Source organism: Hyperoodon ampullatus (genome assembly GCF_949752795.1).
Source record: "Hyperoodon ampullatus genome assembly, chromosome: 15".
Taxonomy (NCBI): Eukaryota; Metazoa; Chordata; class Mammalia; order Artiodactyla; family Ziphiidae; genus Hyperoodon; species Hyperoodon ampullatus.
This window is the reverse complement of record NC_136928.1, coordinates 18,750,786-18,765,132: the sequence shown is the minus strand read 5'-3', so window position 1 is coordinate 18,765,132 and position 14,347 is coordinate 18,750,786. Positions and strand designations below refer to the sequence as shown.

The window sequence follows — 14,347 nt, the reverse complement described above, 5'->3', positions numbered from 1 at the left end:
CCACACTGGTCCCTCGGCCCCTCTGTTAGAAAAGGCCTGAAGCCGGGCTTCCTCAGTGACTGGTGAGGATGGACCCCGCCAAGTGTCCCCGTCTCGGAGGGCCCAGCTCAGCGGACTCAGCCCTGAGGGACCCTGTGCCCTCTGGGCCATCTGTGCCTCCCTTGTCTCTAGAAGAGAAAAGCTAGTAGGCTGGGCTGAGGATCTGGCCTCTCTTTTCTTCTCCTCTTGGGCAGTTCACACTGTTGGGTTCATTTCTAGGTATGTGTCAGTTAAATAGGAAAGTCACCAAGGGTGCCGAGGGACCGACCAATTTCTGTTTCTAGAGGGTCTGCTCCAGGCCAGGTGGTCCTTTTGGTGCAGTCTCTCATTGAATCCCTGTGACCATCCTGGAGGTAGGAGGGCCTTGTCTCAGGGACTGAAAGCCACAGCTTAGGGAGGGTAGGTGACTTGCTGAGTCTCAGAGCTCGCGAGCGGTGGGGCACTCCAGGGCTCTGCTTTGTGCTACGTGGCCCCCGACGAGGCGTGGCAGACAGGGACAGGGAGACTCTGCAGAGACAGGCCAGCTGCTTCAGACAGTTAGAGCGGGAGCGGTGTTCCCCGCATTGGGTAGTGTTGCCAGATAAAATGCAGGACACCCAGGTAAATTGGGAATTCAGAGAAACAGCAAATAGCTTTTTAAAGTATAAATGTGTCCCGCGCAGTACTGGGGACATAGTTATACCAAGTACTAAAAAATGATTTGCTTACCTGAAATTCGAACTTCACGGGGCACCCTGTGTTTTCATATGTTTAATGTGGCAGCCCTACCAGGGGACCCCGGGAAACATGGTGCGCCTGCTGCGTGGAGACCTGAGAATGCAGGTGCAGGTGTGGGCTGGACTGCGGGCGGAGCTCCCCATCGCAGGCCAGAGAACCCCTTGCGGGAGGGAATCCAGGTCGCCGTGAGGGCCTCAGAGGCAAGGATCTGTCGTTGAGGCAGGAGGAAGGCCGATGCCCGGGCCCTCCTGAGCCCTGTCCACCAGGTGCACTCAGGCTCCAAAACTGTCTGCCGTCAGCGCACGTGCAACAGACCAGCTCCCTGCTGCCCCGGGGGTGATGGACGGGCCGACAGCCCGCGGACGCCAACCCAGCCCAGCATGGTCTCTCTCTCCAAGTGGCTTGGTTTGGCTTCAGGAAGCCCCGTGTTAAAGGTGACACGAAGCACTTTTTTTCTCTCTCTTGCAAAGAATCGAGTGCAACTTCCGGTTCTTCTGTGTCCCCTGCAGCAGAGTGTGACCGTGTGACCCGCTGAGGACCCAGGTACCCCGCGTCACTCCCGGGCAGCGATAGCCTGAGAAACGCCCACCCCCGAGGTTCCGCGCAGGCGCTGGCGGGCAAGTGGGCGGAGCCGGGACGCTCCGGGGTTCGTTTCTCGGGTTTCAGAGATTCTCCAAGCTCAGTGGGTGTGGCCGCAGCTTGTCAGCGAGTCAGGATTTTAAACCCAGCCTGCTTGGAATCGCATCAGGATGGCGTCTGCCCTCTGAGGCTTACCCAAAGGTCCGGCCCTCGGCAGGCCCCCTCGTGCCCCGGCTTCCAGGCCCTGGCAGGTGCCAGATGCCAGGGACACAGTAGCCTGGGCCAGAAAGAGTGAACAGGCACATCTGCAGAAGTGAAGTCCTATCACGTGTTCCAAGATCAAATAGAAATGGCTACTTTCTGGTAAAGTGTTTTAAATTTTATTTAATTATCAACTTGATAAGTTGCTATTAATTAAAAATATGATGTTAAGTTAAATAATAAGTCAAAACACCCTTGGTATCAATAGAAAAAAATTCAGAAATATTTGTATTGAGGCTATTAACTGAAATTGCCCATTCTTTTATTACCTTCTGTTTAATTGATTTATTTGTAAGCAGCAGGGCCATTTTGCTTGTGTTTTCCAGGAAGAATCACTGAATGGCTGACATTTGACAACATGCACCACCAGTGGCTTCTGTTGGCCACATGCTTTTGGGTGATTTTCATGTTCATGGTGGCCAGCAAGTTCATCACACTGACCTTTAAGGACCCTGATGGTAGGTACACCTCCTCATGGAATGGATTTTGGCGAATTCAGACCTTGCTGTGGTACTGTTCCCAGGTACCTGCTTGGATGAGTGGTGACACGGAATCAAGTGACTCTGACCCAGAAGGGACTTGGAGGTCACGGCGTCCAAATCCTTGATGTTGCAGAGGGTTCTTGAGAGGAGGTGGGCGGGGATGAAGGGTCCTTCTCCTCGCAGCCTGTGGGTTTGGGCACCAGCCCTGCTTGGTGTCGTTGAGAGATGCTGCGTATGTGCCCGGTGATGATGCTGCCTGCTGGTGGCCACGTGTTTGAAGGTCACCTTCAGCACCCTGGAAGGAAGGTGGTCTAATATATGTGTTGGGTCGTCCTCGAGGATTTTTTTTTAACTCCCCTTGACCTGATGTAGGCGCTCAGATGAGGACATATTAAGAGCACACAACCCAGCCTCAGAAGAGCTGTGTCTAGTTCGTGCCGTCACCCTTCGCTTACCGGGACCTTAGTATTTTTTCTGTGGAATGGGCGTGCTCCCTGCTCTGACAGCTCCAAGCCCGACCTGGACACCGTGAGGCCCTGTGAGTGACCTGTGAGGTGCTGGGCAGGAGTGAGGAGCTGCGGGGACGGTCATCTTGAACCCTGAGGCCACTCCTTCAGGGGCAGCACGAGGCAGGGTGCACGGGAGATGTTGAAAAGGCTCGTGAGCGGCCTTAGAGTGTCCTGGCACCGCCACCCTGATAGGGAGGAAGCGCACAGCATCCTTATCCTGCACGAGGCTTGGCATGTCCGCCTGCAGGCGGTGGCCCTTGAGGAAGGGATGTAGAAAAGGATCACACCAGTCTTCTGCTGATTTACGCCCGGGGGCTGCACAGCCCGTGCCGTTTGTGTGGCCAGCGGGCTCCGGGCCCTGCTCATCCTGGAGAGCCCCCAGGGGTGTGCCCGGCTGTGCTGAGGCTGCCCAATGCCCCACACCCCCTGCTTCCATCCTCCCTGTAGAGGGGCAAGGTTGGAAGGCAGATCTGCAGGCGGAAGAGGGAGGCGCTGAAATAAGCCACCAGGGGGGTTCTCAACTCTGCAGTTTCAGGTCAGTAACGTTATCGGGGCTCAACTGGCTGTCATCTCAATGCTACCCTCATCTTCCAGGAGCCCGAGAGGCTTTCACAGCCCGGAGAAGGTGGAGTCACAGCTGCAGGCATCTGGGGTGGCCAAGAGCATCACGGGGTGTCACAGCTAATCACGGTCACACTGGGAACCAGGGCCGCTGTCAGGACGGCACAGGCCACGTCTGGGAAGGTTGTTGGAATTTGAGCTGCGGATCTCAGCCCAGCCATTTGCTGCGGGGCAGCTCCCCCCACCAGTTAATGTCACCGATAGTGGAGACCCCTTGTTAAGAGAGCAGTGGTTCTCGTCCCCAGGGCACTTTAAAATCCCATGGGGACTGTGTATACCTCCTGCTGCCCAGGCCCAGCAGAGACCAGGGGGCAGAATCTCTAGGCGGGGGCCCCAGGTGAGGACCACCAGTGGGAACGTGGCTGGGAAACTGCACAAGTAACAAAGCTGCAGAGAACATGAAATGGTGTCACTAAGTCTACACATTTCACCCGTGATTCCTTTAATGTCACCTCCTGGTAAGGGAGGCACTTGAAAGGCGAGCCGTGAGGTTGAATTGTTTGTGGTTTATTTTATTTAAACATGAGGAGTGTATGTAATATATTTTATATTCCACCCCAAATAATTAAATAAGACGTGTGCCTCTGAGTTTGAATATGATCTAGCAGTAAGGCCTCTGAAGAGCACCTCGTGTCTCAGGGGCATCTGATAAACGAGGTGTCGCTGCTGTGACGGGGCAGGTTTTATGCTGAGTGTTTTCAGAAAAGTGTAGAAGCTTGAGAAGGTTCGGGGAAGGGGAGCGGAAAGTGAGTGGGTGGCAGGTGGCCCTACAGAGCAGGCTGAGAGGCCTTAGGATGTGGAAACTGCAGAGAAGGTCTGCTGCTGCCCTGAGGGCTCTCACCAGGGTCTCCCCAGTGGCTCCAGCCCCATGAGGCGCACGGTGGTCCTCGTGCCCTTGGGCGTCCCGCGTAGTTGCTGGGGTCCGTGCGTGGGAGCGCGGTGGCGGGCCGCTCCTGGAGGGCACGTGAGAGCCGGAGCTCACCGGCCAGCTCCCGTTTCCCCCTCGGGCAGCACGGAGGAGCCGGTCTCCAGTGGGGATGCAGCTCCGTGTCGTGCTGTGGACTGAGTGAGGACCCTAACCCCTAACCCCGAACCCCAAACCCTAACCCTTTGTTGTTGGGCTCAAACATAACCCAGCCTTTCTCGACCACACAGATCTTATCTAATTGTCCCCAAGTCCCTGGCTGCGATCATGAAGGTGGGTGTCTGCTGGCTGGGTTCGGGTGCAGGAAGCCAGCTCACATGCATGGTGTCTTGCTGGCCTGGGTGACTGAGCAGGGAGCGGGCCCCCCAGAAGTTCAGGCCTCAGCTCCCTGGAGCACCGTGGCTCAGTCCTCGGGCCCCCTCTGTCTTGAGAGGCAGCTCACCCCCCCAGTGGATCTCGGGCTCCTACAGGAAACCGAGGGAGGCTGGTAAATGTGTGGCCGTGAGAGATTTCCTCATGTGTTGGAATTTATTTTACTCGCGTTCAGTGTTTCTGCTTTTGAACCAGAAGCCCACTGTGAACTGTCATCACAAGGAAGTAACTAACACACAGTGGTGTTCTGTGTGGGGAAGTTCCATCCCTGTAAAGCGGGCGGCAAATCCATGGCCTCAGTGTTCAGGGAGCTGGGTGCCCTCAGTGTCCATGGGCAGCTCCTTCCAGCTCTGTCCCCTGGGAAGTGGGTTCTGTTCCAGCATCCAATTCTCACCTACCTGTTCTTTTTTTTTTTTTTTTTTTTTTTGCGGTACGCAGGCCTCTCACTGTCGTGGCCTCTCCCGTTGCAGAGCACAGGCTCTGGACGCGCAGGCTCAGCGGCCGTGGCTCACGGGCCCAGCTGCTCCGCAGCATGTGGGATCCTCCCGGACCGGGGCACGAACTCATGTCCCCTGCATCGGCAGGCGGACTCTCAACCACTGCGCCACCAGGGGAGCCCTAAACTTTTAATTTTGAGGTCGTTGTACAGTCACGTGCAGTTGTATAAGAGAGTCCGATGTACCCTTTACTCTTTTGCCCCAGTGTAACACGTTGCAAAACCACAGTGCAGAGTCACAAGAAGGGTATTGACAAGGATGCAGTCACGATGCACAACATCTCCATCACCACCAGGATCCCTCCAGTTGCCCTTCTGTAGCCACACCCACCTCCCACTCCCCACCCCTGCCCCTTCCCCCCTTGACAACCACTAATCTGTTCTCCTCTCCATCATTTTTTTTTTTTTTTTTTTTTTTTTTTTTTTTTTTGCGGTACGCGGGCCTCTCACTGTTGTGGTCTCTCCCACTGCGGAGCACAGGCTCCGGACGCGCAGGCCCAGCGGCCATGGCTCACGGACCCAGCCGCTCTGCGGCATGTGGGATCCTCCCGGACCGGGGCACGAACCCGTGTCCCCTGCATCGGCAGGCGGACTCTCCACCACTGCGCCACCAGGGAAGCCCCTCTCCATCATTTTGTCCTTTCAAGAATGTTATATATGTTATTTGACCTTTGGGGATTGGCCTTTTAAATTCAACATGGTCACATGGAGATGCATCCAATTTATTGTGTGTATCAATAGTTTGTTCCTTTTTAGTGCTGAGTAGTATTCAATGGAATGGATGTACCAGTGTTTGATTAACCATTCACCTGTTGAAGGATAGCTGAGTTGTTTCAGTTTGGGGCTGTTATAAATAAAACTGTTGTGAACATTCGTGTGTAGGTTTTTGTGACATAATTTTTCATTTCTCTGGGATAAATGCCCAGGAATGCAATTGCTGGGTCATATTGTAGTTGAATGCTTAATTTTTGAAGAAACTGCTTCTTCTAGAGTTTCTGAGAGCTGCTGTACCATTTTATATTCCCACCAACCATGTATTAGTGATTCCTTTTTCTGCCTCCTCACTAGCATTTGGAGTTTTCACTGTTTTTGTTTTAAGCATTTTGATAGGTGTGCAGTGATATCTCACTGTGGTCTTAATTTGCATTTGCCTGATGACTAATGACGTTGAACATCTTCTCATATGTTCCTTTTCCACCTCTAGATCCTCTTTGGTGAAATGTCTGTTCCTGTTTTTGCTCATTTTCTAATGGGATTGTTTGCGTTTTTTTTTTTTTTTTTACTGTTGAGATTTAAGAGCTCTTTACATATTCTAGATATGCCAGTCCTTGGTCAGACGTGTGGTTTGCAGATAGTTTCTCCCAGTCTGTAGCTTCTCTTGCCATCCTTGTCATAGGGTCTTTGCCGAGCAAAGGTTTTAAATTTTGATGAGATTCAGTTTATCAGTTTTTCCAAAGATTTACTCCTGTGCTCTTTAAGAAGTTTTATAGTTTTTTGTTTCACATCTAAGTGCTAATCTCGAATAAAGGGTGAGGTTTAGGGAAAGGCTTCTTCTTTGTCTGGGGGCATCCAGTTGCTCGGGTACCATTTGTTGAAAAAATGCTCCCCCACCGCATTGCTTTTGCGCCTTGTCAGCTATCACTTGGGTGTGTTTGTGCGGGTCTCTTCCTGGGGCCTCTGGGCTGTGGCACTGATCGGAGTGTCTGCCCCTCCATGGGAAGACGTTTTAACCTCTCTATGTCTCCTAGCCTACAGCGCCAAGCAGGAGCTTCTGTTCCTGACGGCCGCGCCCGATGCGGGGAGGTCGCTGAGAGAGACGCACTTCCCTGAGGAGCTGAAGGTGGGCACAGCCAGGCCGCGGCACTGACCCCTCTGCCCGTTCTTCCCCGGTGTCTCCCTCTCACCTGCTCACCCCTCCGGCCCCAGCGGGTCCCCCGTCACGGGGAACAGCCTCCCCTCCCTCCCTGCCCTCATCGGCTGGTTTCCACTTACTGTCATGCTCGGCTTTAGGGTCGCTGCTTCTGCACCTTTCCGCTTGTTTTTAGTGTCTGGCCGGGGGAGTCACGGTCAGTGGACCTTGTGCATCGTGGGTGCTCTGGAGTGTTGACTGTGTTGGGTTCCCGCCCAGCCGAGAATGAGCTTTGTGATGGGTGGATTGGGGATGTTGGGCGAGTCGAGGGGAAAGATCTCCGCCCCCGAATCCTGGGAATCCTGGAACTTTATAGAGTTACGGGGCAGCTAGTCCAGCCTCCGGGCGGTGTGGATGAGAGATCTGAGGGTAGGAAAAAGGCTAATCATCCAGGGTCACGGGGGAGTTAGCAGCAGAGCCCAGGGCCGCCGACCTTCACCCCGTGCTCACCTTCCCTGACACTCTGACTCCAATTTCTCCCCAGGCTCCTTTTGCACGTAAATTCCTAATCGTCCCCCAGCCAAGGTGAGGGGCGCACTCCTGGGACCCCCTTCTCCCCCTGCTGGCCCCTGTGCCGGGTCTGGATGGAAGGTTCAGGTTGCCCTCGTGCAGGAAGAAATGAGGTGAGGAGAGCCAGCTCTAAAGATGTTTATCAGCCCAGCATTAAAGCCACAGAAGGGACAGTCCTGCCCATGAGCTGCACGTAAGGGTCAACAGAAAGAATCCAGCAAAGTCTAGACAGCACACACCTGGGTTTCTGGCATCACAGCCTTCACCCCACAGTTCACATGGATCTTCTCACCTGGTCTCGTGACTCCTTAGAGCAGAACCAGTGCTGATGGGCTCCATCACCTGCTCACAGCAGCTAAACCACTGGTACCACTGACCTGACTGCCAGGCAGAGCCCCTCTCCTCACCTGAAGCCGCATGTCGGAGAAATATAATTGTGTGCTCAGCCTTGAGGAAGTGGAATAATGGTTCCTGCTTTTTAAAAACCCACACTGAATGACCTAAGGTGTTTTCTTAAATTAATAAACCAGATACACCAATGTACCAGGTTATCTTCAAAACAGCCACCGTCTGTGTAGACAGCGGGTTCTTAGGTACAGTCCACAAACTTACACCCAGGTTACATGGAGGGAGAGCCAGGGGGCAGAAGCTGGCCTTCCCTCAAATCGCTGAATGGAGGATATCCTGCCGTTGCCAGGAAGCCATGGGCCATGGCGCCATCAGCACAGCGACAGGCAGACAGCCCACCCGCCCCCGCGGCTTGTCCAGGCTGAGGATGAGGAGACAGGGTCAGCCGTCTCTGGCTGCACTGTGGTCCAGCGCATCCACGCAGCCTGGACCCCGGGCCGCAGCGGTGACTCACGCCCTCCGTCCTGCTGCTTCTGGGGGGACAGCCCCCCCAGGCTCCGGCCCCCGTGAGTTAATGCCCGGCACGCCCCGTTCTGCTAATGAAGCTCTTGTGCCCGTTTTGTCTCCATTCCCTGCAGCTGACCGGGAGGATGCTGCCGGCAGGGCGGCTCGTTCAACCCTTGGTCTATATGCAACGCCTGGAGCTCGTCAGAAACGTGTGCAGGGAGGACGCCCTGAGGAACCTCTCCCACGCCGCCGTCTCCAAGTTCGTCCTCGACCGGATATTCGTCTGTGACAAGCACGAGATCCTCTTCTGCCAGACGCCCAAGGTGGGCAACACCCAGTGGAAGAAAGTGCTGATCGTGCTGAACGGTGGGTCCTCGCTGGGCCTCAGGGTCTGCGGGGAGGGCGGCCGGGGCCCGGGCGGGGGCGTGGGGGAGGGCGGCCGAGAGAGGAGCCCCGGAAGGGCCGGTGACCCACAGACAGCGTGCTGGCGTTTCTCCTCTTCGTGTCCACCTTAGAAGTTGGCGGGGTTCACCCAGGTGCTGCACACCCACGGCCAGGGCCTCCTGGCTCCCCTGTCTCTGCCTGCCCGGTGGATCCCGTGGCTTCTCTTCAGAGTCCCTGCGTTGATTCTTACAAGTCACTCACTCTGTCCTGGGAGGTCAGGGCTCCACACTGACTGGGCCATCCAGCAGCTGTCCTCACAGCTGCCCTCCTGTGCTGAGAAGGACCCACACCCAGACACTGGTGGGTCTGGGGGCCTCCCCGCCTGCAATTGTCCCCATCTTACACTGAGCATCCGTATTGGGGGGTTTAATCCGCCTGCTTCAGGAAATCTGGTGTTTACTCGGGAGCAAATTAGATCATTGGAGAGTGCCCTCATGCACCACAGTCTTTGATTCCTCACCACTCTTTTCAGACACTGTGTTTGTTTAAACTCCAGTTGCTCTGAATTGACCCAAGATAATTATGGGCTCTGTCTTAAATTCAGCTTCAAAAGAAACATAGTTCCAGTAGACAGCTGTGTGACTCCTGGATCAGGAATCAGACCTCGGAGCCCCATGGGACACGGCCCTGGGCTCTCCGTCCCGTGGCCCCCCAGGCCTGCCGCTGCTCTCAGAGGTGATGTCGGAGTTGGGTGTCATTCGGCCTCTTCCCTGGTTCGTTGGGAAAGAAAAGGGAGACACCCGCCTTATCTTCTGCTTATAATCAGTGCACTTCTTGAGTAATCAGGCAGTATGTTCGATTTTTGACATCGGAGAATGAGCTTACAGATCAGATTTAAAACAACAAATGTACAAAAGTCTTACAGGTTTGCTACCACTGTGTGACGCATTAGACTTTGAAGAAGAAGAACCCGTTGATGAGGGCAGGATAGAAGCGGGAGCAGTTCGCCAGGCCATGTGATAGGAAAAGGACAGTCCCGGGGCTGCCTTCAGCTGTCCATAGATGCACCTGCATGGCGACAGGTACCAGAGCAGGTCCAGCTGCAGATCCATAGAGCTGGCTCTTCTGTTGGCCCCTTGAGAGCAGATGTGCGTCTTGCTTGTTTTATAGCCATCCATCCGCTGTACTTATTAGCACAGGGTTCTGGATCGGGGCTTAAATATTCTGTGGAGGCTGTGATCACTGCTTAGATGGCCCAACAGGGATCCTTCCCTGCCAGACTCTGAGTTTAACATGGCAAGGTTAACACAAAGGTGCACATGAAGGGTTGCAGAGGCTTGGGTAGCACCCCAGCACAATGATGCTTTATTTCCATTTGTCTAAGTTGAGAAAAGAGTGAAGCACCTGCCCAACCCTCCAACCCTAGGATGGGCCCCCCAGGTTCCACTCTGCAGCCTGGACCTGGAGCTGTGGCTCTCGGCCCTGCCCTGCCTTCTCCTCAGACACTCCGTGTCCTCCTCTGAGCCGTGCTTCGAATATATCACATCACTCGCACAGCATCAGCCTGACTTGTCCAGCACCAAACTTCTTGGCCGCTGCCAGTCTGGGATGCTGTGAGGTTACCTAGGAACCTCTTAGGCCTGGGCGATGTCACGCTGGGAGTGACGGGCCCGAGCCCGGGCTGCGGGCGTGGATCAGCAGTGTGTTGTTGTTTTGTTTTGTTTTGTTTTAATTAATTTTTACTGGAGTACAGTTGCTTTACAATGTTGTGTTAGTTTCTTCTGTACAGCAAAATGAATTAGCTGTACGTATACATGTATCCCCTCTTTTTTGGATTTCCTTCCCAGTTAGGTCACCACAGAGCATTGAGTACAGTTCCCTGTGCTGTACAGCAGGTTCTCATTAGTTACCTATTTTATACCTAGTATCAATAGTGTCTGTATGTCAATCCCAGTCTCCCAGTTCATCCCACCCACCCCCGCTTTCCCCCTTGGTGTCCATACATTTGGTCTCTACCTCTGTGTCTTTATTTCTGCTAGCTGTGGGTTTCATGGTCCCAGTTCTCTGGCAGTTTCCCCCAGTTCCAGAGCAGAGTCAGTATTGCAGGTTTTGGGCATTCTGCTAGCAGGCACTGATCTTTCTTTTGTGGCAGATCAAACCCGATTTAGGTGCTCGTTGCTGTAGCCGTTGCTCCCTCCCTCTCCCTCCTCCTAACTCGTCTCTTTCCTCCAGATGGCCTGTGGATCACCAGAAGCTTTTCTTCACTCTCATCCTGCCCACAGAAGCAGTTGAAATTCAAAGACCTAAACGTGGCCCATGGGGAACGCGGGCCCGGGCTTCGAGACGGGCATCTGTCTTTAAAGGCAGCATCCCCAACACGCCCTCTCCCTGTTTGCCTCCCAGGAGCCTTTCCTTCCATCGAAGAGATCCCTGAAAGCGTGGTGCACGACCACGAGAAGAACGGCCTCCCGCGTCTCTCTTCCTTCAGCGATGCAGAAATTCAGAAGCGGTAGGAGCAGGGGTGGGGGGTGCTGAGAAAACGCCCAGGCTCGGCTCTGTACTTGCCGTGTTTCCCAGATGGCTCCAAGAGCTACTGGTTTGTGCTGGTGAGAGGCAGCCGGGCCTACGCCCAGCGTTCAGCGCATTTAAATTCACGTCTCTGTGAGAAGTTCTGAATGTCTTCTCCACCCTAACCTTCATGCAGGCCATTAAAATGAAGGTTGCGTAACTGTCTTATAGAAATGAGTGGTCGTTTTTGTTCTGCTCTGATTTTGTTAAGTTTTATGGATTTCTTACTGAACATGACCTTCATTTCATAAGAAAGGGATTTGGGTTGCAGGGAAGCCCCACTTCATTTTTCATTTTCTCCCAAGGGGTTACGCCTGCCTTCGCGGCAGCTGCCCCTGGGGGATGGCGGGATCGGCTGGACCCAGCAGAGGTGGAGAGAGACAGGCCTCACCAACCACAAGGAAGGAAAATTCCTTAGCTGATCGGACAGTTGTCTTGACAGCTGTGATGTGGCCCCGTAGAACAAGGTTTAAAAGGAACAGGTACATAATACGCTAGTCAGTGTCAGGGCACCGAATGACCTTTGACCTCCCTTGCTTTTCAGCTACTTGATTTTCGTTGCTTCCAGTGTTGGTTACTCACTCTTGCCAACGTGTACAGCCTTAGAAGGCAGGTGTCAAATGCCGGGTCAGAGACCCTCCTGGGGGAGGGCGGTCCTGTCACCCCCCTCAGCAGCGATCCTGCGGGGCATTTGTGAGAGTAGACACGCTGAGACCTGCAGCACTGAGAGGGTCTCTGGCCTGGGTGAGCGCACGGAGTCACAGCAGTGTCGTCATCGCTGTCAGTAGAGGCCCTTCACGGGGGTACCCCTGCGCCACCACCCCTCCCACTGGCAGCTCCCCCAGACCCCCTTCCTCCAGCTGGAGACTGGAGCCTCACTCTAGCTTTCCTCTTCCCCCGCCTACTCTGCCCCCCATTTTCCTTCCCCTGGAAATTTTGAATTGAGTTTTTAAAGATGTACCCTTAGAGTCATTCTCAGGCCTCAGCTGTTCCTAGCTCAGTCAGCGTTCCTGCCCTTAACGGTTTTCTGCACAGGAACAAAACTTTCAAACATTCCTGAAGTTTCAAACTACTCAAGTGAAACAAAACATGGGTTAAATAGATGTCTTCACAGCAGCCCCGAGGGTGATGAGTACTGTGGTCTTGGACAGTTAAGGTCTCTGAGCCTCCATTTCCTCAACCTGTAAAATGGGTCCATAACAGGATCTGCTTCCAAGGGTGGCTGTGTGGATTAAGTAAGAGCCACATGCAGTGCACTTGGCACAGGGCTCAGCCTGGTGGCTGCCACTGCTCCAGCCATCACGCTTCACTCTTCCTCACAACCCACAGCCAGCACCACCAGCAGCATCAGGTTAACTTCTTCATCTTCATTTTTTTCCCTTAGCTTGAAGACATACTTCAAGTTTTTTATCGTAAGAGATCCCTTCGAGAGACTGATTTCTGCGTTTAAGGATAAGTTTGTTCACAACCCCCGCTTTGAGCCTTGGTACAGGCACGAGATTGCACCTGGCATCATCAGGAAGTACAGGAGGAACCGAACGGAGACCAGGGGCATCCAGTTTGAGGACTTTGTGCGCTACCTGGGTGATCCGAACCATAGGTGGCTGGACCTTCAGTTTGGGGACCACATCATCCACTGGGTGACATACGTGGAACTGTGCGCACCCTGCGAGATCAAGTACAGCGTCATCGGTCACCACGAGACCCTGGAGGACGACGCCCCATACATCTTGAAAGAGGCCGGCATCGACCACCTGGTGTCTTACCCCACCATCCCCCCGGGCATCACCACGTACAACAGAACCAAAGTCGAGCACTACTTTCTGGGCATCAGCAAACGAGACATCCGGCGCCTCTATGCACGTTTTGAAGGGGACTTTAAACTCTTTGGGTATCAGAAGCCAGATTTTTTGCTAAACTAATGTGTAGGACTGTGAGTTCAAGTATCTTTGTTAGACCAGAGGCTAACCAGGTGGAGATCTGGGCACAGAAATGACACTTTGCTCTGTCACACTCCCCCTGAACACTCCTCAGTTCCCATGGACCTGGGTGCGCCTTGGCCAGTGAAGCTGGACCCTGACCGTTATGACCTAGTTTGGACAGACAGTGCACGGCGGGCCCTGCCTCCCTCCCCCACCCCAGCCCCAGTGCCATCAGGCCTTTGCTCTCCGCAGCAGGGAAGGAGACTAAACATTTGCAGTCGAACAGACGGGAGGCAAAATCATACAGCCTCGAGTCACCTCCCTCGGTTGTCAGACACCTGCAGCTCCCCCAGACGGTGGGGCGGTCATGCCTGTCCCCAGGGGATTGTAGACATGGCACCCAGCGCTTTCAGGAGAGATGGAAGAGCCAGTGGTCTGCACACATCCCAGGGGCCGAGATGGGTCAAATCTGAGTAATTACACCTCTGGGTTTCATCTTGGCGCCACTGTAATCACAGAGGCAGACCCTTCTTTCCAGGACCGTTTTGTTCCTGAGTTCAGGGATGCCTCGAGGGCACTCTCCAGAGGTCCATCTCTTCAGAACACATGCCTGTATGCTGCTGGGCCAGATTTCCAGACCTCTGCCTGCCAAGTGATTATCTCATTCAGCCCAAGAGATCCAGTTTTGGAAAGTGAGGGGAGTGTACATTTTTCCCACCTGAGAAAGGGAACATCTTTGGGGACCTTCAAGGGAGCCTGGGAAGAGGGAGAGCTGGCCGGGTGCTGGAGCTCAGGCTGCCCTGGGCTTGGGCACGTCCGCCCTGATGACTGTCTGCCTCTTGTCTCTGATGGTCCCGCGTGGATGGGCACGGGGTGGGGCGGGGGCGGGTATCCACCTGTCTCCCCCAAGGCCAGGCCCTCCTGGGGGCCAAAGGCAAACACGGGCAACATGCCAGTATTGCCCAATCAGTGCAGCTTACACATTTCAGTCACCTTTTGTCTCAGCAAAATGTGCACCACTGGACCCATTTCTGATGACGCCGTCATCCTGGACTGTAAGTTGGATAATCAAGTTCACCAGCAATAAACTCCTGGGCCGAGGCAGCCGCAGTTAACACACCTTCCAGGCACTGAAGAGCAGGCCACGGCTACCATTGCAGGTGCCGTCCGACAGTGAGGCCCCTCGAGGTACGGGAGA

At 54.2% G+C, this 14,347-nt stretch overlaps 1 protein-coding gene across 1 annotated transcript; it reads left to right on the top strand.

The window, feature by feature from the left end:
* Positions 1–1,275: 1,275 nt before the first annotated feature.
* On the top strand, positions 1,276–13,266 carry CHST10 (carbohydrate sulfotransferase 10). Its single transcript, XM_079720409.1, has 6 exons — positions 1,276–1,299; positions 1,923–2,054; positions 6,750–6,841; positions 8,407–8,641; positions 11,063–11,168; positions 12,612–13,266. The coding sequence occupies exons 2-6, from the start codon at positions 1,955–1,957 to the stop codon at positions 13,147–13,149; spliced, it is 1,071 nt and encodes a 356-aa protein (XP_079576535.1). The 5' UTR covers positions 1,276–1,299; positions 1,923–1,954; the 3' UTR covers positions 13,150–13,266.
* Positions 13,267–14,347: the final 1,081 nt, after the last annotated feature.

What these genes read in the sequence shown, in the direction of transcription:
- CHST10 (XM_079720409.1), top strand. Translation starts at nt 1,955, where the DNA reads ATGCACCACCAGTGGCTTCTGTTGGCCACATGCTTTTGGGTGATTTTC. An exon ending in GACCTTTAAGGACCCTGATG is followed by an intron (nt 2,055 to 6,749) that starts GTAGGTACACCT and finishes TATGTCTCCTAG; the next exon opens with CCTACAGCGCCAAGCAGGAG. An exon ending in AGTGCTGATCGTGCTGAACG is followed by an intron (nt 8,642 to 11,062) that starts GTGGGTCCTCGC and finishes TTTGCCTCCCAG; the next exon opens with GAGCCTTTCCTTCCATCGAA.